A 27,843-nucleotide genomic window follows, 5' to 3' on the forward strand; every position below is an offset into this window, starting at 1 on the left:
TGCTCAGATCTACCAATAGCAAACTATTTCACAGACTTCAAATTTTAAATGTCTTTGCTTTTCAGTCCACACTTCTCAGTCTTGCCCACCTTTACCCATGATTCCCACTAGAAGGTCATGTTAATATTATTTTCTTTTTCAAATCCTTGGGTGAAAAAAAACCTAGGTAAGTGAAATGGGGTTTAGTCATAGTTTAGTCTGTGTGTGTGAGGTGGGGCTCAGACAGGGCTGCAGAATTTTGTCTCTAGAACAACATACTGGCATTGGCTCAGTCCTTGTCAGCTTTTTCAGTACCTTGGGAACAGGACATGCATGTTTCAAATCTTCTACTCACTAAAGGACTTAATTTACTTATTCTATGTAGCCTAAAAGAAACACATCCAGTACGTGTATAGTCCCAGTTCAGTGTGATCTGAAATTGTCTATTCATCAAATATGCCCTACTTGGGTACCCACCTCACCACCCACCTCAGTGACCACTGCTGCCTTGAGTAACTTTTCTAAAGCATCACCCTTCCATGTGACACATACTTGTGATGCAAAGTGTGGGTCAGTGGGCCTGATTAATTTTGATGGGGAGATTTGCATGCTGTTGTGATGGCATATCTGGTGAGGTTCTAGGTGATGTGAAGGTGGCAGTACAGTATCACCTGACCAGTACCTTCAGGCTGCCCAAACAGTGGCTGAATTAGCTTTCACTGATCTATTTGTAAGCCATATGAGGAATGGCTCACCATCCCTGGAAGTGTTCAAGAAATGAATGAATGTGGCACTTAGTTACATGACTTAGTTGAAAAAGTGGTGATGTTAGGTCAAGGGTTGGACTCAATGATTTTGGTGGTATTTTTCAACTTTAATCATTCTGTGATTCAATGATTTTGGACTGTAACCTGAACTAATTTATCATGTTTCTATCTGTAACGCCTTTCCTGAATCTGTTAAGTATGTTATCCTTTTCCAGGAGAAAGCAGGAAACAAATGAGGAGCTTGCTTAGGTTCAGTTTAACAAGACCCCAACGTCACCTCTTGAGTGTCTTGTTACTGTTTTTATTATACTTTACTATTCCCTTCCTCACACTGAGCCACTGAATGGTTGTTCATAGCTCATGGCTAGATTTTGGTGGAGTGGAACCAAGCTATGCCTCACTCAGGCATTTTTGCCCAAGAGGAGAGTTACTGTGCAAGGTTATATAAACCAGGACAGTCTGTTACAACCCCATCACTCTTTTAGCAAGTTATTGTGAGCATTTCCACTCCGACTACTGCTGCATACTGGGAAAAATACAAAAAATGGTTTACAGTTGTGCCCAGCATGAATCCAGCCTCTTTTAGAAATGTGCTTGGTTGTTCTGACCTGCTACAAAAAGCTTCCCAGGTGAGTCTTTGACTAAAAGGTAATCATTAACTCTATCAAAGGCAGTAGGTGTCCCAAGAGCTGTTTGTGTTCAGCTACAGTATAAACTGGAGAAAGCACAGCACTGGAAGGCTCCCCAGCACTGGAATATGTCCAGGAACAACTGTTCCCAGCATTAGTTTGGCCAAGATTTACAAATAATGTCCTGAACAGCTCCTGGACAAAGTCCAGAGGTTGGCTCAGGCCAGGGCTAATTTCTAAAGGTAGTTTGCATGTGTTCACCTTATTCAGAGCTTTAAGAAAGCATGTCTGGACTATTACATGTCAATTGGCCTCTGTGCAAGAAAATAGTCCCAGGAATGTTTAGTCTAACAATAAAACATCTAGTATCATTATAAAATTAGTCTTAATAATCAAATAACAATGTTCAAATGTCTAGTGTAAAAATCTGAGTGAATCTCATTTTTCTAGGTCCCATGTGTACTTGAAGAGCTTCAAAGAAACTTCTAGTATGAATTGGCCCATTTTTGACAGTAGAACAATGGAATTCAGGCATCAGATTTTTTAAAATTGTATTCATCTCAATAAATTAACTATTAATCTTTTTAATATGAGACAGAAAAACAATTATTTTTCCTTAAGATTAAAATGTAACTAAAACTTCTTGAATGAAATATTTCTATCATATTTACAAAAGAGAAGATATCCAATAAAGACGACTTGTCCAAACAGGAAAACCCAGCCAAAACTAGAAGCAAATACAATGGCATTTTAGAAGATTCCATGTGAGGTATCTTTCTCTCTTGGTTGCATTGCTAATTTGTACAAGAAAAAGAAGAAAGTGAGGAAAGCCTATATATTATTCCAGACTTTGCACAGGAATATACAGTGAGCTAAGAAATCACTTCAGACTGCTCCATTTTTCTTGCTTATCTCACGGTGTCAACAACTAATACTATCTCTTCATTTTCAGATGTTATTGACTGAATTTTGCCGTCCATCAGCTGAAAGGAAAATAAAAACTTCCATCAGTTTTAGACATAATATTAAATTAACCTCTACTTATGCACAATTCTGAGAGTATTTCAGCTGTTTTTGCTGTGTGTGACCACCACAGTCTGTCCTGTTTCCTTACAAAACACTATTTTGAACAGTTTTCTGTGTCACCTTCTCTTTTCTTTTCTTTTCTTTTCTTTTCTTTTCTTTTCTTTTCTTTTCTTTTCTTTTCTTTTCTTTTCTTTTCTTTTCTTTTCTTTTCTTTTCTTTTCTTTTCTTTTCTTTTCTTTTCTTTTCTTTTCTTTTCTTTTCTTTTCTTTTCTTTTCTTTTCTTTTCTTTTCTTTTCTTTTCTTTTCTTTTCTTTTCTTTTCTTTTCTTTTCTTTTCTTTTCTTTTCTTTTCTTTTCTTTTCTTTTCTTTTCTTTTCTTTTCTTTTCTTTTCTTTTCTTTTCTTTTCTTTTCTTTTCTTTTCTTTTCTTTTCTTTTCTTTTCTTTTCTTTTCTTTTCTTTTCTTTTCTTTTCTTTTCTTTTCTTTTCTTTTCTTTTCTTTTCTTTTCTTTTCTTTTCTTTTCTTTTCTTTTCTTTCCTGCATGTGTAACTTGCTAGTGGGTAAACAGGTGAGGTGTGCACCTGGAGGGATTCAAGGGGACAGCTTGGAGGGGGGAACCTGGGAGGACACAGGGCTCAGACACTGGGATCAGGTGTGAGGAGCTTTATGGCAGTTGTAGATGAAGGGAGCGAGGAGCTGTGCTAATCTCACTGGCCAATTCAGCCCTGCTCAGCTGGAGAATAGCAGCAGGAGCCTGATGTCTAGGACCCTGTTTTAGAGACTGCTGCTGTGTTGACAAGGCGCTGGTAGAGGCAGCTGTGCTGGTTTTGTTTCTGGCTGCCTCACTGTGCTCTGTTATGTCACTGTCCATGTCCTTGTGTTGGGAAAGTTCCTGCTGCCTGGATCATCCACGGGAGCATCAGCCTGTGCACTCATGAGAGTGGAATGGGAGAAACCCCATGATTCTTGAAAAGCACTGCATTACACTTCCCTTAAAAAACTTGCCTACTGACTTTCTTTTATTTTTCTTCAGAATATGGCAAAGTGTGATCCTCTGTGATAAGTTCCTTATCATTTAAAAATTCAGCCAGTAGAGTTTTGTATGTATTTCACACATTTAATATAAAAATAGAAAGAGAACATACCTCTGGATTTGTATCAGCCAGTGTAAAAAAAGCAGGTTTTGGTCCTGGGATCTGTGGAAATGCTGCCTTCCAATAGCCAGTCCTGGAAATCAAAATGTATTGAATACAAAATTAAAGTTAAATAACCATAATGTCACAACACCATTGCACCCTTGAACCAGCTCTTACCTTCCTCTACAGTCTTAGAAGTGAACTGAAAAATATACATAATCTCAACACAGAATGAACGTATATCATGAAAACATTAAAATTTCGATGATAATAGATTCATTTTTTATTGAAGATTTACTAGTAATAAATTTCCTTCTTTGACAGAAAAAGAAATTTGTCCTGTTTATGTCACTACAAACAGTGAAAAAAAAAGTGGGAGTAAAAATATTAACAAGTTGAGAGATCTGTATCTTCTATAAATTACTATATATTTCTACACAAAGTGCATCATATAGCAGAATACACTTTTTCTTTCTGTTTCTGTTTCACTTATGTGGTTTATTTTAACCTACAGAGACACCTCCACCTTACTTACCTAAAAACTTTAGGTGTTACACACACAGAGGGAAAATAAATGCATAAATTAAGTTTACCTTTTACAGAAAAAAAAAGTTATAATTGCCATTAAGGGTGTCGCAACTGTTACCCCAAGTAAAATCCATACTGAAGAAGATATAATTTCCTCATTTCCTGAAAGAGAAACATTCATAAATTAGTAGTAGTACTAGCAGTAGCAGTAGTAGTAGTAGTAGTAGTAGTAGTAGTAGTAGTAGAAGTAGTAGTAGTAATATGAGGAATAGATCATAGAATTACAGAACATAAAATAGTTTAGGTCGGAAGTGACCTTTAGAGGTTGTCTAATTCCACTCACTGCCATACTCAGGGATGCCTTCCACTGGAGCAGATTACACCTTGAACTCAGTCTTGCTGAACTTCATGCTGTGTCAAACATCTGCTGTGCTGACTGACTGTGGTGAATGTCAGTCTGAAAGGTTTCACTTGGTATAAACACGAATTCTGCAATTTACCACTTTAGCAGAAATGTCTGATGGGAAGAATTAACATTGATCCTATCTGTACACACCCTGCAGTAAGCAGGAACTCACTACAACTGCAAAGGTGTAAATTTTATTGTTATTTCCAGTGTTGGAATGTTAAGAAATCCATTAAGTCTCTTCCTACTCTTCCCTGTAGTGTGGTGAGAAGCAAAACATTTGCCAATCCCTCATACATCTGTGTGTCCGTAGGTGTGAGACAATGTGTGAGGCAGACAGGACATTGCTGGGGGAGGAGTACCCAGGATTTGTTCTTACCAAACTCAACGGGTGCACTCCATTCCCCCCAGCCTGGGTTCACGAGGCAGGCACTGCCAGCTGCTCTCATTTTCAAGACATACTTCTTTCTTCTATTGGATCTTAGAAATATGTTACTATTTCCCCCTTCCTAGAAAAAAAACCAACCAACCAACCAACACCACAAAAAAACCCAAACACAACAACAACAGCAACAAAAACACCAAACCAAAAACAAACAAACAAAAAAACACCTGAGTAACTTTTCTTTGTTCCATGCCTGTGTTGACCATATGCATGTGCCATTTATCAGTGAAATATTTAAGAGGCTATGAAAGCATTGCTTATTAAAGAAAACTGCTGTTACAGAGAAAAAAATCATTACTATTATTTATATAATATATATGCAAATATCTATCTCAAAAATAGCCTGACATTCAACCTTTATATTTAGAAGAATTTCATATTTTTATACTATAAAATTATAACCTGTGATTTCTTATGATGATATAGTTTGATTTATTGATGATTTCCCTAAGCACATAGAGAGGTAGAAAAACATCTTGAACCATTTCATTTTAGTACTGCTAGAACTGAGTGATTTGAGGAATAATGTGCCTCTGCACCTGCCTCGGTCTCTGCATTATGAATTTTCAGGAAAAGCATAATTTTACAGCCAAACCTGTATAGTAAGTAGGTGACTGCAATACTTAGTGTTACCACAATTTACTGCAATGCTCTTGCTCTTGGAGACTTTTGTATAGAGATGGGATGTGCAAGCTGCACTGATTAAAAGAAGCATACCTGGATGACAGCCTCCATCCTAAAAGGGCTTTTGTGGTCTATGTTTTTCATAAACAATATTGAATTCCTAGGAGATACTTTATCTTTTCTCTGTTGTCAGTGATGTGCAACTTCAAAGAATGTTGCAAATATTTGAGAAGGGTGGACAATATAATGAAAAGTGGGAGATTTTTCAAAATACTTACAGAAAAGCAATAAAAGTTTGCCCCTGAATGTAAAATAAATTACATATGCTGCGATGATTTAGCAGTTTGATGCATTCATGAAATCCATAAATAAGGTTCCCATAAAGCATAGGACACTGAGAACATACTGATTTAGAGGTATTTGCATAGTATTTACTTTTCACAATTGACCATGAAATGAAGACATATTGCTGATTAATAGAACAAACAGACTCACTTGTATGGAAACATATATGGGTTTTCCTTTAGGATTATCCTGTAAATTGAAAGAAAAAGAAAAGCAACTAACTTTATTTTTATCATTGCTTGTTTTATGTTTCAATAATAATTAATTTTTTTCTAGTGTCCTATTTTTCTGCGTTCTCTTTCTTATGCACTTCATAGTTTGTTTGGAAGAACTAGTGATTTATCTAACATTTAGTATCTAATACCCAATTTATCTACAATGACAAGTTTATATAGAAATTAATTCTGCTGTAGAAAGATATTTGTTTTCCTTTTCATCCCAGATGAGATATAAATTTTATTTCAGATTGAAACACAAAGCAAACCAGACCTAAATGGAAACTGTAAGTTTATTCTTACAGACATCAGGAAAAAAAAAAGATTAAAAAATCTGTGAAATAAACTTTTTTGTTTACATCTAATATCTTAATATTACAATAATATCACTGTGTGTAATTGCAAATATTATGTAAATATTATTTTGTTTTCTTTTAAGTGAAAATATTTGGGACTGGCATGGATTCACAGATATTTTAGGTTGCCTTCCAGTACATTTTTGATAGACAGAATAAAATTTGCTCATCTTATTTGAATAGCCATAATAACTAACACATAATGTACTGACCACACAAAACTAATGACTGCAGATTATATCATCTCCATTAGACAACTAGTTATGTATTTTTGTAATTATTTTGCAATATGCCATATTAGAACAAAACTCAATCCAGATTTATTTTTTCAAATAATTGCATGCATGCTCATGTGGCATCTGCACATGAGGCTGCTCTGCCTGGAAAAGAAAATGCTCTGTGGAGAGCTTACAGCACCTTCCAGCACCTATAGGGTCCTACAGGAACGCTGGAAAGGGATTTTTCACAAGGGGATGTGTTGATAGCACATGGGGGGTGGCCTTAAGATGAAGGAGGGTAGGTTTAGATTAGATATTAGGAAGAAGCTCTTTACTGTGCTGGTGGTGAGGCACTGGGACAGACTGTCCAGAGAAGCTGGGGTTGTCCCTGGAAGTGTTCAAGGCCAGGCTGGACGGGGCTCTGAGTAACCTGGTCTAGTGAAAGATGTTTCTGCCATGGCAGGGGACTGAATTGGATGGTCTTTGAGGTCACTTCCAACCCAAAGCATTCTAAGATTTTATAAAGCAAGTTGCTGTCCAGGATCTGCAGTCAAGCTAATTTATGCACAGGGATCCATCTAGGAGAAATATCTGGCCAATGAACCCCTTGTTCTTCTTTATTGGTGCAGGGGCAACCTGAAAGTTTTCAAGGGTGATTACAGAGCACTGAGGGGATGGTGAAGGGCAGGAAGCCCAGATGGTGTGAAATCAGGCCTTCCAGTCAGAGGGAAAGGCTTGAGCAGAACTGCAGTCATCCAGCAGGTCAACACCTGGCTGAGTAACTGATGTCACAGGCAGGGCTCTGTCTGCCGTGACCTGGGGATCCTTTTTGAGAAAGAGGAGCTGCTGGGCAGGCATAGGATAGATCTCACCAGGGAGGGTGAATTCATCCTCACAAACAGGTTTGGGCAACTGGGCCTTCTACTGTGTATGAAGGAGTGTCTTGTATGCACAGAGCTCTGTCTTGGGATGAATAATGCACCAGTAAGAGAAGCAGTGTGCAGGCATCAGAGGACAGACCAGCAGAGTTGTTAATGTAGTAGATGCTTGTTCCAGAGCTCATGATCAAGAAAAGAAAGGAGATGAGACCCTCTACAGGAAACCTCATGGTCACAGGCCTTGGTATACTCAAGGGGAAGTGTCCTTAAGGGCCAATTTACTGGTTGATCTACAAGGACAACCTCCTCACAGCACAAGAATCATAGAATCATAGAATTTTTTAGCTTGGAAAACATCTCTCAAATCATTGAGTAAAACCATTAAGCCAGCACTGCCAAATTCCCAACTAAACCATGTCTGCAAGTGCCACATTGCAGACTTAAATATGTAAGAATGATAAGGAGATGGTGATGGAGGTACAGTGATAACCCACATATTGCCTATAACAAAACCCTTTATGCTTTGTTAAGATCACTATTCTACATTGCAATATATTGTTAGTTATGTTGCCTTTGGCTGGATTTTCCCAAAACTTGTGTATTATGCATTTGGGAATTATAAAAAAGGTAGAAGAAGGGATTTGGGAGGAATATAGACATCGTCTGCTCTTAGAGTAATGGAGTCAGTAAAGACAAAGCTTAGCTGCAGTCGAGACTGGTGAGCGAGGTGAATAAAATAAAGTTTTTGATGAGTTCATTGATGACAAGAGAGGTTAAAAGAATCCAGTTGCATACTGGATTGGGTGAACCTCGTGACAAAGAACATAAGGGAGGCAGAGGTGCTTGGTCCCTTTTTAACTCAGTTTTCCCTGCTAAGTTTTGCCTTTGGTTTTCTCAGATATCCCAATTTATAAAGCCTTAACAAAAAATATCACTGAAGAAGAAACATTTTTTTCATGAAAAAATGTGATTGAAATTATGTTACTCATGGTGTATCCTTTTTCAATTTGTTTTTTGTTTACTCCCAATGCAAGAAACTTCAATCATGAAAAGAAAAGTTTAAAGGCTGACTGTAATACAACATTTGTTGGTCATAGTGTATTGGTAAAAACCCACAAGTTTAGACCTGTCAGTGATAAAGCAATAAATTTGGCAGAAGAAATTTTTATGGGTAAATCTTCCAAAGATATGATTATAGTTGCATCTTGTAAGTGTCAAAGGAACCTACACTGCTCAATTGCTGAAATAATTGCTATATCTTGACATAACTAACTAGGTGAAAACTGGTTAACGATTATTTAAAACAAACAAACAAACAAACAAAAAAAACTCTAGAAAATTTAGACAAGGTGTGAATTGAGTACTGCGATAGACTTTTGTTCCAGTGTCACACGGAATTTTCAATAAAGGTTCTTTGTTACAACAGCCAAGTGATTCAGAGAAGTAATGCTGTTTCATGGCAGTTAGCTGGTCTTGCAAAAAGACTCATCTGTGAAATAATAAGTTCAACCCAGACTAAGAAATTCCAAATTTCAGAGACCTAGGGAATGCCTTCAATCATCCACTGAGTGGCCAAATCTGGTTGTAGTGCAGGAAGATTTTTCCTTTGTGGTCTCTGTCTGCCACCCTGTGGCCTTTTGGTGCAATTCTACCGCAGGGGTTTACATCTATACTTGCAGTGGAACACAGCAACCTCATTCCTTCCCTATTGCTGCCAAAAGACTTGTAAAGTCAAGGTCATCCCCCCCCAAACTTGTCCTTAATTATACTGCTTTTTTGCTTTCTCTCACATTTATTTTCTTTTTATCTGTCATTATAAACCTTCAACTTCTGGGCCAATATGTCTGATGCTTATATCTGGTTAAGCTATTTGCATTTCATACATGGAGAAATTTCATTCACTTCTATTAACTCAAAATTATTAAGTGAATGCACATTTCTCTTTTCACTCTTTAAAGCCCAGCTCTGCCCTTCCACAGAGATCCAGTTTCCACTGGAAACACTCCAATCCAGGGCAACTCAGACAAGTTTAAGTGAAAGAAGTGCCTTTCCTAAGTGCTGTCACAGACAAAGTTGTGATATGTTTGAATCTTGATTAACCATGCTTCTCCTCTGGGCCTGTCTCAGATTTCCAATGTATCTCCAGCAGTGTCTTACTCAAGGGAGCAGGGGTTAAAAAATAAAAATGGGGCATCATGGCATAGCAGGATTTGGTATGGACCTGAAAAGTGCAGTTATAAAGGCATAAGGTGCTATGTATGGGGAAGGCTACATCATAGAAAAGACACTTTCTTTCTTTCCACTCATGGGTATTGGCAAATAGATGAATTAATGTTAAGTGTAAATGAAGACATTCTTACCTTATACTTTATGTTAATTTCATATTTAAAACACATGTCTTTCTTAGAATGACTTATTTGGGGTTGTTGCCATTGAATTATGCAATCATTTTTGATTTCATCACAGTTAACTGTGATATTTGATGGAGGCATGAGGTTTTCTGAAATGATATAACCAAGAATTAAAATAATTAAAATCGCTTGATCTCTTTTTGACTTGATGAAAGAGAGTGAAATTGTAAGTAATACTTCTATGAAGAAAGATACCATTTGTATCAATTTTTCTTAGGGCTATTAGAAATAGTTGAAAAACCAAAGTTTTATAAATCATGTACACAGGATCATGAAATAAAATAGGGGACCAAGACAGGGAACATGACATAGGAGCATGCAAAGAAACAATCCCCTCCATTTACTTTTCTAGAGGAATAAGGTAGAATACTGTCTTCTTCTTAAGAGAATGTTTATTGTTGCAGATGAACTAGCTGCTATCCCTAAAGTAAGAAATTCAAAGATTTAGTTTTTTTCTCCAAGCCTCCTCACGATGCTTCTGTGACAGGAAGGTGTTGCCTTCAAACTGTTGTGAACTATGCAGTTTATTCCCCCCTTGCAAAAGAAATAACCATACAAATTTAAGAAAGTGACTCCATTTTTAGTAGTCTAGCCAACTTCTTCATGTATTACCCTTCACAGATGTAAGCAGATGTGGACCTTCATATTTTGATAGTTGCCAATGCCTTGATAATTGGAACACCAAAAGACAATCACTCATGGCAGAGAAAGGGTGACAAAGGCTGATAGAGGAAAGTTTCATATCAGCTAGATTACTACTTTACATCAGCCTTTAGGGACAGGCCTGGGCTACAAACAGTAGCCCTGTTTGTGATGGGCTACTTGGTCCAAGGACGACCTTGTTTTATCTGCCATGAGTGACTCTACAGATTAATTTCTTCTTATAGAACAAAGTCTTTTTGTTTTCAATCTTTTAGCACAATACCAGAACCAGTGTGGCATTTCCAGTGAGAAATTGCCACAGTAGAAGTAAAGACACAAGATGCTTTCAAGTACAGCGCCACATGGCTGAAGTATGTTGTACATGTGTTAATTCATTTACTACAGGGTATGGTGTCATGTATGTCACCTCCACTGGCAATGAAAAACAGAAATCAGTGCTCAGATAAACTTCTAAAAAGTCTTTTCTCTCCTCTATTGAAAGGTATTTGACCATCACTGAAATGGCAGCAGGGGAAAGTACAGGTTTTTTAACTCTTGTGGACCTTGCTGGAGAAAAACCTAAAACTCATAAGGGTAGATTGCTAAAGAATCTGAGACAGAATGCAGTTGTGGAACTTTCCTGTTTGATTCCACTCTTTGTCTTTTGCTTGGGGAATAGGTTTTCTTGAGAAAGTCAGCGCCTCTTACTCCCAACTCTGAGACAGGGTACATGGTTCCTTCTCAGGGATAAATGCCCTACTACTTTAATACAATAATTAAAATAAAGCTGAAATAAATAATTTACTTACCGATTTTATACAGGTCAATGTACTCATCATAGAACTGGATCAGGGAGTCGTTGCTGGATCCATTCACCAGGAAGTAAGCTTTTTCAATCCCTATGCTCACATTTTGGAAGATACATCCCATATTTCTGTGATTTTCATCTTTAATGTAAAGCTCACATTCCATCTGATTATACTCTCTGCATACAGTAAAGTATTTTAGTTAAACATGGGCACTGTGATGTGTTGAATGAGAACTGACACTTTCCTGGATCAAGCAGACCTACTTACCCTGACTTCTGCCAGTAGAGAAAATACTGTGTGTCTGCTGGAGCATCCCTTCCTTGCAGCCAAGTGCAGTTCATGAGGAAGATGTTATAAATCACACAGGAGAAGTTTTCAATGGCTGACCCATTCATGCCTGGATACACGGGAATTTCCATGATGAGGAAAAATCCTGTGACTCCTCCAAGCTGGAGGATCACGGGACACACCTAAGTATGTTAGACTCCACTTGGATATTTCTTGGTTTAGGAATGACTTATTTAATTTTGTTTGCTAACACTGAAAGATATTTGCCCTAACAGATTCAATGAAGAATTTTGTATGGATGAATCCTCCAAAGATGTGGTATAGCTGCAACAAAACAATTTGTGTGGAAAAAAAAGCCGGTGACCTCAGGAGCACAGCATAAATTTTATAGACATACGTTTGGATGGTTGCTATTTTAAGGTCTAAAGATTGTTTTTCTATCTGCTATGTACAAAGTTAAGGATGAATAGATGTCAGGCAAGTGGGTAAATAGCTGCAAGCAGAAAATATCAAAATGGGTCACAGTGATATCCATCAACTCAAGTTACACATTGCTGAATATGTCAAGTTTGCTGTGGGTGTTAGCTCATGTGGTTTCAAGGATGTAGATCAGATACAAGGAAGAAAAACTTTACTGTGAGGGCAGTGAGGCAATGGAACAGGTTGTCCAGAGAAGCTTGGATGCACCATACTTGCAAGCATTCGAGGCTGGGTTTGTTGGAGCATTGAGCAACCAAGTATACTGGAACATGTCCCTGGAGGGGTTGGGACTAAGTGATCCTCAAGGTCCTCTCCAACCCAAATCATTCTGTGAATATGATTCTGTGATTGAGGAGCACAGTCTCACTTCTAAAAATTCAGTATCAAACTCAGTAAAAAATCACAATTGTGACTAGGATCTTTCTCAGCATGCAGCAGGTACTTTATTTATAAAAAAAAACCTTCATTCACCTTAGTTCCATTTATTCCTCTGACAGCTTTTTAGATTTTGTCTCAGACATCCAAACACCCCTCCAGTCCTAGAGACTCAGTAAATACTTCAGCAAACAAAAGAGTTAGAAAGAAAAAGACAGACCTACCTTTGTTTCAAAATGTCTTTACCTCGTTTATCTTTCTATTATAGTCTTCAGGTTCAGAGAAGATGGAAAGACTATATTTTAAAAGGCTGTATAACTATAAATAGGGCTCTCTCCCTTGCTGCTTGTGTTTTGGGGAACCATCTTAGCATCGGAAGTGTTGCAAAATAAATGTTCATCACTTCCCCCCTGATTCATAGCAAATTTTGTAATTGCCCAACTTGGGATTTCTTATAATGCAAAAAAAGAAGTTAGCTGGGTAATTTTCCCCTTTTGTTGTACTAGAGTATGCTGGTGTTCTGGAATCCAGAAAGTACATTAAAATATTTACTTTCACAGGTATTTCTCTCTAGTTCTAAGCAATACTGAGAAGTACAAAGCATCTTTCCCTATCAGCCATCTCTGGGGGATGGAAGATGGGGATTTTCCATGGAGGGCATCAGGGTAAGGCCTGGCAGTCCCAGCCCACCCCACCTCCAGCCCTGATCAGAGCAGCTGTGGATCCAGAGCAGCCCCAACCCCGACCACCAGGCACCTCCTTGGGGACTGGCAAGGGTCATGGGGCTGAGGGTGGGCCCAGCTTGGCAGAGCTGTGGGCACCTGGAGACTGGCCCTGCTCTGGTATCACTGGGCAAGGGCTGATACAGGGATAGCCAGGTCTGTGGGGGTGTTCAGGGAAATGACAATGCAAACTCTAAACCTTCTTTAAGCAGATGGAAAAAGGGGATTTCAAATCTTGGATATGATGTCTTCAGATAAGGCACATCATTATTAAAAGTTGATGTGGGTTTGTCCTCAATCCATTTCTTCCAATGTGAAAATAGTCAAACTATAAACCACAGCTAAAACAGAAAAAACATAGCAGGTAGCAAGCATCCAGCTACAAAAAACTGCTCTAGGCACTGCTGTTGAGCAATTGTTACCTTATTGGGTCACACTGTTCATTTTCTGAAGAAGAGGGTTATTATAAACAGTATAGAACATCAAAAGGTCCTTTATACCCTGAAAGGCTTTTTTTCCCCAGAAGACAATGTAATTTGCTTAATATGGAGTTAAAAACTTGTAGGAAAGAGAACAGTTCGTGTACTTCTCTAATGCTCCCATTTCTTGCCTACTGTATATGGAAAAATTTACCTGCTGCCAAACAGTCTTCTAGAACGTTCCAGGAATCATCTTTACTAAAATCCTGAGGTCACTCCAACCCTATATCTTCTTTATTGACATATGGAATGATTTGACCATATGAGCAGTAGTTCTTGGAAAAACATCAGCCATTCATAAATAACTGGGATATAGTTATGTCCAAGAGAGGAAGCCAAAGGTAGCACAGGGCTGCCTTTCCTTGGAGACAAAGAGGGTTTACCTTCTAGAGACCCAGAAATGCCTGGGCTCATGAGTATTTCTGCTTCCTGGATCTGGCTGGAGTGTGAGATTGATGACTGATGAGCTAGAAGTGTATAGCCTTTTTCTGGGTCCATTATCTCATGTTGATTGTAAATATTAGTTATATTGAGTCATTGCTGAGGCCAGCCAAGACCACAAAGTGCATATGTGACGTACTTTCTTCTCCTCAACACGTAGTATAAAGTGAACAGGTGAAGTGGAGCAAGTCTACTTATCATATTGGAAACCTTTTGACTGCAAAATTATTCTCTACCACAAAAAACAAAACAAAACAAAACACAAACAAACAAAAAACCCCAAAACAAAACAAAAAACCCAAACAAACAAACAAACAAACCCACACAAAACCCCACCCAACCTCACTTCTGCTCACATGCAGTACAAAAAGCATAGAGTAAGGCATGAGAAAAGAAACAATGTAGTGAGTGACAGTCTCTCGTTGTGTTCATGCATTTAATCACATCTTTTAATAACTCGGTGTTAACTGAGGACATGAACAACTCACTTTGAACATCCAGAACTTCAAAAACTCCAGTCATCCATAGAATCAAGAGCCTTGCCTGTCTTTTGTGGTTCCAGAGGTAAAGATCTAAGGCAATTTTGGTTTTATAAGGGTCAGTTAATGGACATTCACTCTCCTCATATGCTAGTAGAGAATAAAAATGTGACAAAGCTTTTCTGAAGCGTATCTGTGAGACAAAGGGTGGGAATGACAAGCACATATGCCTAGGTGGATATTCTACCAAAAAGCAGATTTAGTCAAATAAGCAGCTCATTTTGGTAAGAATCACTGACTACCCCTATCCCATTATAGATGTCAACAGACAAAGCAAATGAAAGCTTGGACATCGGTATGACCCCTGATAGTTATTCAGAGGTAAAAGCAGTCCATTTTCAGAAGTGTCACTGTACTTCCAGACTGAATAAATTCCATACATAACCATGTACACATCTTTTGAACACTGACTGTGCTGTATAGACAGGACAAAGCACTTCTGATCACAAAGAATGTAAAACCCTACAGTTTATTTTGTCCTCATCTTTGGAAGAAGGCACTCAATTTTCTGGTGGTAACATACTTCATTTCATGGAGAAGGGTAGTGGCAAGTACCCAAGTAATAAAATAAGAGCTGTAAGAAATGTCCTAGAGAGTCCAATGGGACTCTGGAAAATGAAGGAAATCAGAATTCTCATTTTCCTGCTTTTCCATGCTCCCACTCTGAAGATCTCTTGAGCCTGCAGACAAGGCTGCAGGGAAGCACTGTGTTTTTGTGTGCTCTCTCTGACTGTGTATCTCTGAAACACAGTGAGGAAGAGCAGAGTTTGAGGTTTTGGGATTTGGCTACTTTGTTTTTAAACTAGAATTACTATGGCAGAACAATCCAAACAGCCCAGTGGTATTTTTGCAGAAAAGAGAACTGTTCTACCCAGGGGATTTCTTTTCTTGTCTATATTTAGGCAAACTCCTTACTTAAGGCTTTCAAAAATGCAAACAAATTAAACACATTTTAAAAATTCCCAAGCAAAGAGGGTGCTACTGAGAGTGCTGCCAAAGTCTGTCATCTTTCAGAGACCAGAAAACTTGAGTGCTCTTGCTATATGACCCAAGAGCTGGAAGCAAAATGAAATGAAGAGAAAGAGGAAGAGAAAGTGAAAATAAAATAAATGAGAGAAGAGAAACCTGGGCAGAGGCACTAGGGCTGTTTACAGACTTTTGGCTCAACAGGGAATGAAGTCATTGCAGAAACAGTATCAAACCCAACATTTCTTAAAAATCACAAAAACTTGAAGAATAATTTATTGCTACAACAAAAGCCGGAGTGTCTACAAGAACTTCTGGTGTTTTGCTGTACTGCTGTGTTGCAGCTTTTGAGTATGTCACAAAAATAAAAGTGGTAGACAAGACCTTAATTTTTTCCTTGCAGCAAGAACTTTCTAGGTTTTAGCATAGAACAGAGGAATAGTCATAGGACACCCAAATAAAGGGCTTCTTTCTGTGTGAGCATCCAAGGCACTTAAGATTCTAAAGCCTGGCCATCTTTTCCCACTTATTTTGGGGTCTTTGCCCAAGGATGGGAAAGTGATACCTTAGTCCCGCACTCTACTGATTCATGGATATGATTTATGGTTTTCTCAATAGTGTGCTGGTAGTGAACAAGTTTTCTTAATGACTTTTCTGTCTCAGCAGCTTTCACGGTGAAAGCCGTGGGGATGTAAGCTGACCAACAGCCATGATCAGCTCTGTGTGAAGCAGGATAGAGAGGATCCAGTAGACTGTACCTGTTCAATCATCCTCAGATTACAGTGAGTGTTTTCTTTAGTTTTCTCATTTAATGTGTGTGCTTTTATCTTTTGGCAATTATAACTTAAGTAGAAGGATCCTTCTCTGATTCTGTTTTAAAAGTGCATTAATTTTTTTTTTAAAATTGAAAATTTATTTAGAAACACAGAACCATAGAAAAATTTAGTTCCAAAAATGGTCTCTTGACAGTAACCTGGCCTAGTGGAATTTTGTCATTGGGAGAACTTTTCCATTATAGGATTTCAGCTACTTGCGATGATTTTAACCATCTTGAGACTTGATGGAATTACAGAATCATAGAATACCCTGAGTTGGAAATGACCCAGAAGTGTCATTGGGTTCAACTCTTGGCCCTGCTCAGGACAGCCCTAAGAGTCCACCACCATCTGCCTGAGATAATTGTTCAGATGCTTCTTGAACTCTGTCAGGTTTGGTGCTATGACCACTGCCCTGGGGAGCCTGTTCCAGTGCCCAACCACCCTCTGGGTGAGGAACATTTTCCTAATACCCAACATAAGTCTCTCTCAACACAGCTTCAGGCCTTTCCCTGCGTCCTGTCACTGGTCATCAAAGAGGAGAGATCAGTGCCCACCCTTTTGCTTTCCCTCACAAGGAAGTTTTTGACTGCAATGAGGTTTCACCTCAGTCTCCTCCAGGCTGAATAGACCAAATTTCCTCAGCTGCTCCTCCTTCAGCTTCTCCTTAAGGCCCTTCACCATCTTTGTAGCCCTTCTTTGGACCCTCTCTAATGGCTTCATGCCTTTGTTATGTTGTCCCCTCCCTTGCCTGGCTGGCCATGCTGCATGTGATGCACTGAGGACAAGGCTGGCCCTCCTGGATGCCAGGACACTGCTGGCTCATGTTCAATTTCTTATAAATGGAAGGTCAAAATATGTGATTAGCCCTCAAATTGAGAGTTTTCTCTCATGCCTCCTTATTAATTGTAGGATTCTGTCTGTTACACTTCTGTTCCATCCAGGCGTTATAAAAGCACACAACTGCCCTGTACCATTTGCAATTAGCAAGTGGCAGGCTTCCTTTGGAGAGTTCAAATGCTCAATTTCCAACATTTCCCACTCAATACATATATACATGTCCATCTGCTACCTGTAAATAATTATTCCATCTAACACAGATAGGAAGGGATGAAAAATGAGAGGCAACAAATAGACTTATGGGAAAATTGTATCCTGAACTCTTTAATAGTACTCACTTTGTAGGAGCAAGTGATCTTTCTCAAGAGGCTTGATCTTGGCTGGCCTTCATACAGATGTCAAATTTTATTCCTGATCACATTCTCAGTATGGCTGTACCTTTTTGAGTCACTAAACCAATGGACTTGCTGAATAAACCCCATAAGTTTGGTCTTACTTATTCTTTTGCATGTTGTTGAAAAACAGTATAATAACTTCCAAAGCAATACTGAAATATTTTTTTCTGAAATACTGCGATATTCATCATAATAAAAAACAGAAATAGCCCAAGCTTAACTGTTCGTAGAAAATGCAGCCAAATGCAAAGAGGCTTTTAGAGATAAGATCTTGGGGAAATAATTGTCTCTACAGTCAACACTCTTCTCCCTGCTTCCAGGAGTGAGAGAAAATGAAAAGCCTCCTAATTTTTGCCAACACGGTATATATGTTTAAAAAAAATCATGTTGCTCATTTCAATTGCCTTCCATTATTTCTTCAATATCTATTATTTCTTCAGTTTCTTGTTTTATTAATAGATTAATATATTCTGCCTGTTAAAAGAAAGAATATGACATTTTGTTAGTGCTTCATGCAAAATTTTAGTCTCAAGGTCCTGATGTATCAATCTCCCGTCATTCAGATTTGTTCTTTTTTGTATAAAACCTGTAGCAGGACTCTGTCAATTAGAAGAGCAAAGTAAACATGTCTAGATCTTCCCTCCATATAGCTTCCAAAGAGGAACAAAGACTTTTAAAATAAAAGCTGGAAAAATCATCTTTTAAAACATAAAAGAGTTAACATGATGAAGGAAGAGAAAATAAAAGTATTTATAAAGGCTTGCCAGTAATTCAGTGTGTCCCTGCAGACAAATTTTGTCTTCCAGATCTGCCTACAGCCAACCTAAAGACTTTGCAAATTTCAGCAAACTGCAACATGCTCTCTAGAAGGGCAGTTCCTGCAGTGTTTGTTTGCTCCTTCTCATAAGTCATTCCAGTGTTTCCACATAAGTTAGCACCTCTCAACATTCTGCTCTACTTTCTTGCTTACCCTGGACACTTTTACCTCCTTTGCCAAATACCAGCATGGCAAAACTACTGAAGATTTCTTTGTCCCTGCCTGATCCTGCATTATTATTGTGCTGAGAAACTTATGCTCAGCATTATTTTAGTGACAGCATATGGTTTACAGGGAGAGCAGGGTGAAACTGTATTTTCTCCAATGCTCCAGGTAGACAGATGACAATTATTTCATAATGGAAAAGGTACAACAGACAAGTTATTTGCATATGGACTTTCTCTGTCCATATCCCAAGAACAAGAAAAAGAAAGATAATTGTTTCTTGCTTGTGTGCATCTTTCTGACAGTTAGGTCATACCTTTGAGACTGAGATTTTTAAATTTCAGGCAAATGGAAAGAAAGCATACCTGGAAGTCCATGGAAGAGGGCTCATGGAATGGGTCTCTTGGCTGTGGTACTGTAGCAGATGTTTTTTTCAAATAAGCCCTTCTACAGTGACAAAAAGGTTTGGTGAAGAAAAGACTTAGTTTGCAGACACGTGAATACATGCTATATAATAATGCTCCTCAGGTACTATTTTATTCCTCTAAGACATGAGAAGTATTCTTCTAATTCAAAGGAAGCTAAAAATTACATAGGTTAAATATGTTATAATTTTGGTGTTCAGAATTTGGATGACAATAATTTATTTTATGACTTATTTAGGCCTCATAGGAAGCTTTTTTTTTTTTAAGTATGTGAAAAGAAAATGTCAAAACATGGAAAAAATTTCATGTATCGCCCATCTACATTGCAGGGTCTGATGGCAGGGAAGAGGTACTGCTATAAGGCCTTGTCCCAGTATTGGAAAGCACTGTGTAATATTAATCAAGTGGACAAGAAAGTTGGGAATCAGAGGTATAGAGCACACTTGAGGATCATCCAGCAGATGATCCCTAGTATAACTCAGTGTCAATTTTCTCCCTCTCCTGTCTCCTTTAAAAAGAAGCCAGAAATTTTCTGTTAGGGGAAGGAGTGTTATTTCAACAAAAGAATAAAAATTTTGCACAAGAAATAAGGCTTACACTGTCATGCAGAGGAAAAATGTGAGACCTGCAGCCAGCCCTGGGATCATAAATAGCATATATGGTGAAGTAGATGTAAGCTGTTGTGTTCCTGAAAAACAAGCAGTCATAAAAATGTTGGTTAGCATCACAGGACATGAATGATTGCACAGAATGAGTGCAATCTGCTTTGCATCAGGGTGACAAACGCTGTATGAAGGGATGACTTCTTTAGCTCAGCACCTCACTGCCCTGCAGCGTGCAAAGGAATAGAATGGCTGGAGAGTACGTGGACTGTCCACAGGAACTTAATACCTGAGGAACTGAGTCCTACAGAGTATTTAAATATTCAAGGTGGCAGAGAGCAACAGCAAGGAAAAGCAGTTTATAAAGTCAGGAGGAAAGATGGAAGAAGTAAAACAGCTGGCAACAGACCTCAGAAAGGTGTGCTTCATTCACTATCCCCTTGCAAGATGAACTGTCTCCCAAGAATGTTTGAAGAACTCCCTAATATAAAGAGGCTGTTCTTTGAGTTTCTTTGTCCTAACAAACTAATGTGCAATTATCAATGTGTTTCCATCTGTAAGCATGAATTAAAAAACGAGGCAGGCAGGTAATATCTGAACAAGGCCAAGGAAGGGATTTTTATTCTTACCAAACTCCACAGGTGTACTCCACTCTCCCCAGTTCGGGCTTACTAAACAAAAGCCCCCGTCTGTCGCTCTGATTTTGACACTGTACCTTTTTCCTGAGTGGAAGCTTTCATATAGGTAGGAGTTATTTTCAATGATTGCTTTCTAAATGTAAAATAAGTAGAATGAGAATTTTGGTATTATTTTTACATAATTATGATAGAATTTTATATTTTACATTGATATAATCTTTCTGTGGACAGAAATAATAAGTAGAAAAGTGTCCCTTAGTTAGATTATTTCACCTTAGTTCCTCTTGTTTGAGCACTTTTGTTATTGGGTAATAGGAAGAAGAAATTTGCTGTATGCTTCCCTGGCTCCTTAGACTCTGCTAAGTAATGGGACTTTAGGAAAAAAATTTTTTCAAGATCTGGCACTTCATTAGAGTGGATATCTTCAAAACTGAAGTAGAGCTCGATAGCCAGAAGTTAGAATTTGATTTTTTTCCTGCCATCTTTCTATTGACCTAATCTTTGAGGTAATATTTTCTTGCCTCTTACATCTCAATCCTTGCCAGAGAGTATTAAAAAAGAAAAAATTCTCCACATTCTTTGTGTTACACAGAATCATGATACATACTTTAACATATATATGAATCTGCTAGGAACTAAAAAAGAATGTAAAATGGAAGATCTTGTAAAGTAATATCAAACTCCACATGTGCAAGTGTTTTTGTACCAAGTTTTATAAACAACAGTTTAATACTTCGGATTTAGAAAACTTATCAATAATGAGCATGTGTAGTGAAAACATTGAAACAGGTAGAGTGAAACCAAACCAATTTGGTTGGTGGATGATCTGATACAGAAGACATTTCAGTATAGCATAAATGTTAGATTAATACAGACTTACTGTTTTAGATGCGGTTTTGGTATTTTTCTCAGCATCAGCCTAGCAACAAGAGAAAAGTTTAGTTTTTAGGATTGTTCTTTGTTGTTACTCTATAATAAAGGGTCTTCTCTCATGAATGTTTGATTTTCAGAAAGAAAAAGTGTATGTAATATTTTAAATGCTTTTTTTATAAACTGTGAAATTTAAGCTATTCTTCCACTAAGTGATTTTTCCTCTCCAAAGATGCTCTGAAATATTGTAACATTTAAATTTGATAGCAGAATTGAGTATCAAAGCACTAAACAAAAACAAACAAACAAAAACAAAAAAAGGGCTCAGGTTGACAAAATGCTTACATTTTAATTAATAAAACAAAGTATCTAAAATTTACAAATAAACTTGAACCATGTTTTTTCCACTGTGTTTTTGCCTGTGTATCTTTTGCACTCTTAAACATTTAATTTAGCTAAGTTATGTCTCCTTTTATTTTTCTTAAGTTTTTACTGTCGGAAAAACAAACTCACAAATATTCTAACAAATATTTTGAACTTTATTTTTAATGGATGTAATATTACTTTCCATATTCATGTGAGCTTTCAAAAAGAGGGGATGAGAACACGGTACTGGTTGTATGGTGTTATGTGTGGAAATGGAGGCAAAGTACCATTAAATATCATAATTATTCTTACCTTGTTTTCTATGACAATTTCATATTTGAAACAACTACTTTTTTTCACATGACTTGTGTGAGGTGGTTGCCACCAAATACTGCATCTATGAGAAGCTTCTGTACAGTTCACTGAGACATTTAATGGAGGGGTGAGTTTTTCTACAATAATATAATCAGAAATATTATTGATTAGTAACAGCTCTCTTCACTCTGCCATTTAAAAAATATAGGCAGAGGTTCAAGCAACTGATCTAAACAGATGTTGTTCAAGTTTAACAGAATTTCTATATTGTCCCCATATTCTGAAGCAGGTCCTCCTGATTTAATATTTCAGTTGAGGGGCCCAGAGCACCAGCTGGAAGAGTAAGTAAAATCAAAACCACAAGCCATTTATTACATTTTATTGAGTTCAGCATATGATTTATGCAGGTTTGGTTTTATTTCTTGGATTTAAGGGGTTTTTTTAATACTGTATTCAAATTAAACAGAATTTTTTTCATTAACATTGTTCCATTAAAAAAAAAAATGGAAATTTTTGTCACAGCCTAAAATCAACTGTTGCTTTTCATGATGTCGATAAACAACATTATGAGTTAATAAAACAAACATCTGGATAGTCCCACTCAGGAATCCTCAGCTAGTTGATTCTAAAATATGTCACCTTTCTCTCAAAGAAAAAATATTTGACTGAAATGTTCAAGATTTCCTGACCTATGATTCCAGATTATTTCTGTATTCATTAGTTTTTTTCTATTCTTATACTTTAGGGCTGAGAAAAAGGGGAAAAAACCCCAAACCTATTATGGGGAATAATATTTTTTAAATGTATGCTTTTTCCCAAGGATGAATTTTTCATTCTTTTAATATATATCTGGAAATGAAATCAACAAAAAATGCTTACCAATTTGGTATAGTAGTATCTTCTTCTCATATGACTGAATGTTTTGTCCGCTTCTGGACCCATTTACCAGGAAATAAGCAATCTTATTTTCTATTCTCACATTTTGAAACTGACACCCTATGTGTCTTCCACAGTCATCTTTGATGTAATTTTGGCATTCTGTGACATCTTCTTTCCTTTACATGAAATATTGTATGAATAAAAAATTGACAATGCCACATCCCCAGCCACAAATCAAGATTCCCAGTATTCAAGCAGACCTACTTACTTTGAGGGCCTCCAGTACAGGAAATATTGGGTATCTTCTGCAGCAGTCCTGCCCACATGCCAGGTGCAGTTCATGAAGGAAACATTAAAAATGACACAGACAAAATTCTCAACGGCTGTCCCATTCATGCCTGCAAACACAGAAAGTATATCCCATGTGTATTCTGCAGAAAGATCAAATAACTGCTGAAATAAGGCAGCTATTTGCAAGCTCATTTAGCAATTTTTTAGCCACCTGCTTGGCAAATCTGACTGTATATTGTATTTCGGTTTTGCAGTTTTGTCCTTACTTGAAGAGGGCAATGATTTTATTCGTGCTGAGCCATGAGGACTATCTATCGTTGTTCTAGAAGCCATAGATGTGACTGGCATTTAAGTGAGTGTTTAATCAGCTCAGGCAGAGGGATTTAGTGGAAGTTAATAACAGAGACCATCCCCATGGTGTCCTTTGTTTAGATCCCCTGTTTGGCTGAGGCTCAGTCTACGGGGGAATGTAAATTCTACAACCATGAGCAGGGTGGCAAAGTTCTCCCTGCTTTGCTTGTCTTAAGTGCTCTGAGCCTTGGTTAAAGCACTAATAATTTAAAGAAGATGTCCACCACTTTTTCCTTTGTGACAGCTGGCTGGTTACAATCTAACCCCGAGACTTCTTCCTGAAGCTAATCCCTGCCAAAGTGTTGCAATTTAGAGGAGAGAATGATATATTTTCAATTAGGAATTGAAACTGATGGTTAATCTCTTCCAGTACTTTGAATTCAAGGATAGGGAGAATCTTATTTGCAGTGAACTTGATAGAAACAGGCCCGAATATCCCTACAATTACTGTAAAATCAAGACAAAGCTGAAGCAGAAGTTTATAGCTTGCTTAAGTTAAATCACATCCTGTACTCACAACCTGAATGAATTCCTTGTGTGTTTCTCCCCTACCAAAAGGTGAGATCTCCAGCTGGAAATGATGAACATTCAGTACTTCAACAGCTATGACTGTGAATTGAAGGACTGGGCCACAGCTTTTTGAACCACAATTCATTGAGCTTAAGCACCACACACAGAGTCTTTGTATGTACCTCTCTAACTAGCCCTAAAACTCCACATCTGATTCTTACATCTTTGGAAATAAAGTGGAATTTTTAAAGAGTTCTCAAAGTACTCCTGGACTTCTGGAAATCTTTCTCACTTCCAAGAGGGAGGTTGAAACTTTTTCAAGAGCTTGGTTCAACAGTATTCCTTTCAATGGCACTGTTGGCTTAGTCATGTCCTGTCCTTTGGCATCCTTCTTCGGTCCTGCCTGATCTCATCCTGCCCTCCTGGCTGTGTTAATGCCATTTCCTGTGGGGTCCTGTAGTGAGTAATTTTGAACAAGTGATCATCATTGCAACTAATGCTCCTCTCAGCAGTTTTTTCTCTTTTTGGTTGTTTTTTTTTTCGTCATCTATCAGAAATAGTGGAACAAGCTCATCTGAGATGACACTGTGAGCTAGCAATGAAGAGAAGAGCTGTCTAGGCTATTTCTCTAGCTGTAATAAATACTGACCCATACTTAGTCACTAGAGGTATCAAAGCTCTCAGCATAGAGTTGTTTACATCCAATTCATGTGTAATTTTATACATATTTAACAAATTACTTTTGAAAGTTCAGTGATTACGGTACTGTGATGAGGTGATGGACAACTTGGATCAGTTCTCTGGTCTGCCACAGATTCACTTCATGACCCAGGGCCAACCGAGTCTGTGCTCTTCACTTCCTCATTTACAAAACAAATAGAGATATTGTCTTCCCGTGAAGAAATTGCTGGGTAAATGCAGCAGTCTGAAGAATAGTCACAGGTGCTGTGCAAGGGTCTTAGAGAGATGGGCTTCCTCAAGACTTTAGCAATGCTGTAAATCTAAAGAAAAAAAGGTTATTCTGATTTTAAATCAGTTCACAATCTGGTTCTTCTGTGGGCCAACAAGCAGTTGAAGTGTTCAACAACAAAGGAAATATTCAGGCATATCCTGTGAATACGTATGAGTCTCTCTATACCCGTTGCTGACTGGACCTTTTTTCCAAGGTTTTGGGACATTTCTTTTTCTTTTTTTCTTTTTGTTTTGTTTTGTTTGTTTGTTTGTTGGTGTTTTTTGGTTTTTTGGTTTTTTTTTAAATTCTTATTTCTCTGGTAATGCCAAAGAAAATCTAACAAAGTATATAAATATGACCACTGTTTCTATAAAGTTTATTTTTGAGCCTACTCTATTCACCCAACACTGTCAGCATTATCTTTCTATTTTTAGCAACACCTGGAATAGAGCTCAGTCTTCATGAGACTTTTACCTCACATTATTTCAAAGAGACATTGATATTTTTCTGCCTCCAATTTATACTGAGGACTAGCTAAATTTTTCTAGTGTCTTTTTGCTTAACTACTACTATTTGAAATGTCCCATATTTTTCACTTACATATATTTATTTCCTTAAAAAATTGTAGGACCATATCATTACTAGTCTTTCTGTGAGCTATGATGTAAAAGCCAGTTTAGTCTCTGTATTGTACTCATCCTTCTGAACTGTCTCCTGTATTATTTGATGATGATGGTAAAATACACATGCAAGTATGTTAATGTTGTCTAAAGCATCCTTTGCTTCAGGCACAAATTACTTATTTTCACATATTTTACTATCTTTAGATATATTTGAAGTGTTTGACATTCTTTTCATGCAAGAAGTAAGATACTTAACTGAGATGTGACAATTATGATTGCATGCAACTGCATAACAATCCACTGTTTCAAGTACATAGAGCATGTTTATTTATTTGGGTTTTTATTTATGTCTATTTTGTCAACTTAGATTATCTCCATCTCTTGGGTAGACATTAGAAACAATATAGGCACCTTAGCTTCAGAGAAATATCAGATAGAAGAACATTTGGCTTTGCAATCATTTGTTGTTGCCAGTGTTACTAGCAGGGAAGGAAGGGAAGGAAGCCCAAGAGAATTTTTACTTTTATTCAGTGATACTTTAATTTTAAAAATGCATAAACTGTTGAATCGTAAACATAATTGACCAGATACTTTATAAAAGATGTTAAGTAATATACTTGACATTGGAAATAAAAAACCAAAAAATAAAAAAAGGCAACTAAACTACTTTAACATTTCAACCTAACTCTGAAGATGCTGTTAGGTGTGAGGTGGAGTTTGTCTCACCTAAACTTTCTGAAAAGCTGTATAGATGTTCACAGGGGAACCAGTAATTCTGCACTGCCTTAACACAGCATGGAAAAAAAAACCAAAATCACAACTACTTTAGACACAGTTTATTCAATCTAGTCTAGGACAAGACAAATGAAGGCTTCACTACATTTATTTTTTGCCATTCACCACAAATAGAACCTAGAGGAATCTCTCTTAATTCTGAGCTATCCATCTTTGTCAGATAAATCCAAGAGGATTTGTTCCTTTCCTTTCTTACATCATCTAGAATTCACATGTAATTACTAAACAAAAATACTGACACTATTATTTTCTCAACTGAAAATTTATTATTGAAAATAATAATATCTTGCATATTATTCTTATAGATATGCAAGTATTATGTGCTGTTTCTCTTTAGAAAGACAGTTGCAGTAGAACAGTACTATTTTCCCCAGTTTCAAGCATCCTTCCACATCTCAAATAGTTCCTGTGCAGATTATTGATGAAAATCTTTAGATGAAAATCTGTGTGAAGTTGTTTGCTTCCTCTACAGCAGTTTATAAAATTTCTATGAAAATTGATTACTGCTAGACTCTGTGCTACAGCATGAGTTATTTCTCAGAGAAGCCTGAACCCCAGCACCCTTCCACAGGGCATAGTCATGTTGGGAATTCAGAAGCTGAAATGCTACTGCAGTGTCTAATCTCAGCTAGGTTGATTGGAGAGGTGATTAGATGAGAATAAAAACTGTCCAGTAACCTGCTGATTATGAGTAACACATAACCATGTTTTTTATCATATTTTGATCCCGCTATGATTTTTATAGCCAATAAAAAGGAAGCTTTGTAGCTGAAAAAAATACCCCAAAACTTATATTTGTTTTTTATACAACTTTTTTTTTTTTTAGAGGAAGTCTGTGTTGAGTATAGTACATTAAACTAGACCTCTGAGATTAATTTCCCAGCTTTGCCTCTGAAAGATTTTGAATTACTTTTTTTCAGATGGAAAATATGAAATGGAATTACTGCTTCCATGTTGAATGTGATATGATGGTAAAATTATGCCTGCATTCCTGCAGCATTTTCAGGGAATTTTGTGTATGAAATTGCTAAAGTATTAAATTCATGAAAGAGAAAGGACACTGACAGAATTCCATTCTACTTGTGCCTAAGTGCAGTACTCCAAAAAGAGTTCCCTTCATTTAGTGCTTTTATTCTATGGATGCAAAGACCTAAAATCCACACATTTCCAATTTGAATGTTTTCAAGAGAAAGTGACACAGGCTCTCCAGTTCTGCAATTCAGGTTTAAATTAAACGAAATACTGCTCTGTGGATGAGGCCAGTAACATTGGAAACTGCAAATTTGAAAATATAATTATACAATTATTTTCAGATTGTAGAAAAAAGTATGCCGTCAAATTATTGGCTAAGACATTCATCAGAGGAAAGCAGGCATTTGCTATCAGGGAGTGTCTATCCATCCTCACAGTTATTTTAACATTAAAACTAGCAGAAATTACAAAACTTAGCATTTCTTTGCCTAGCTATTTTTGTAGTAAAATAAATGAAAAA

At 37.3% G+C, this 27,843-nt stretch overlaps 1 protein-coding gene across 1 annotated transcript; it reads right to left on the reverse strand.

Annotated features, from left to right (window-relative positions):
* Positions 1–719: 719 nt before the first annotated feature.
* LOC134548089 (granulocyte-macrophage colony-stimulating factor receptor subunit alpha-like) lies at positions 720–27,843 on the reverse strand. Its single transcript, XM_063392454.1, has 14 exons — positions 24,722–27,843; positions 23,098–23,227; positions 22,830–23,005; positions 21,948–22,087; positions 21,280–21,318; positions 20,391–20,532; positions 11,680–11,809; positions 11,413–11,588; positions 9,911–10,050; positions 6,034–6,072; positions 4,849–4,978; positions 4,129–4,225; positions 3,545–3,626; positions 720–2,358 (listed from the first exon to the last, which is right to left on the reverse strand). Exons 2-14 carry the CDS (start codon positions 23,223–23,225, stop codon positions 2,284–2,286), a joined length of 1,494 nt encoding a protein of 497 aa, XP_063248524.1. The 5' UTR covers positions 23,226–23,227; positions 24,722–27,843; the 3' UTR covers positions 720–2,283.

Source organism: Prinia subflava, chromosome 3, assembly GCF_021018805.1.
Source record: "Prinia subflava isolate CZ2003 ecotype Zambia chromosome 3, Cam_Psub_1.2, whole genome shotgun sequence".
Taxonomy (NCBI): Eukaryota; Metazoa; Chordata; class Aves; order Passeriformes; family Cisticolidae; genus Prinia; species Prinia subflava.

Excerpts from the sequence above, each read along its gene's own strand:
- LOC134548089 (XM_063392454.1), bottom strand. The coding sequence starts at position 23,225 with ATGAATGGGACAGCCGTTGAGAATTTTGTCTGTGTCATTTTTAATGTT. Across the intron at positions 23,006-23,097 it reads CTGTACTGGAGGCCCTCAAA|GAAAGAAGATGTCACAGAAT; the intron begins GTAAGTAGGTCT and ends TTTCATGTAAAG. Across the intron at positions 6,073-9,910 it reads AAATTAACATAAAGTATAAG|GATAATCCTAAAGGAAAACC; the intron begins GTAAGAATGTCT and ends TTCAATTTACAG.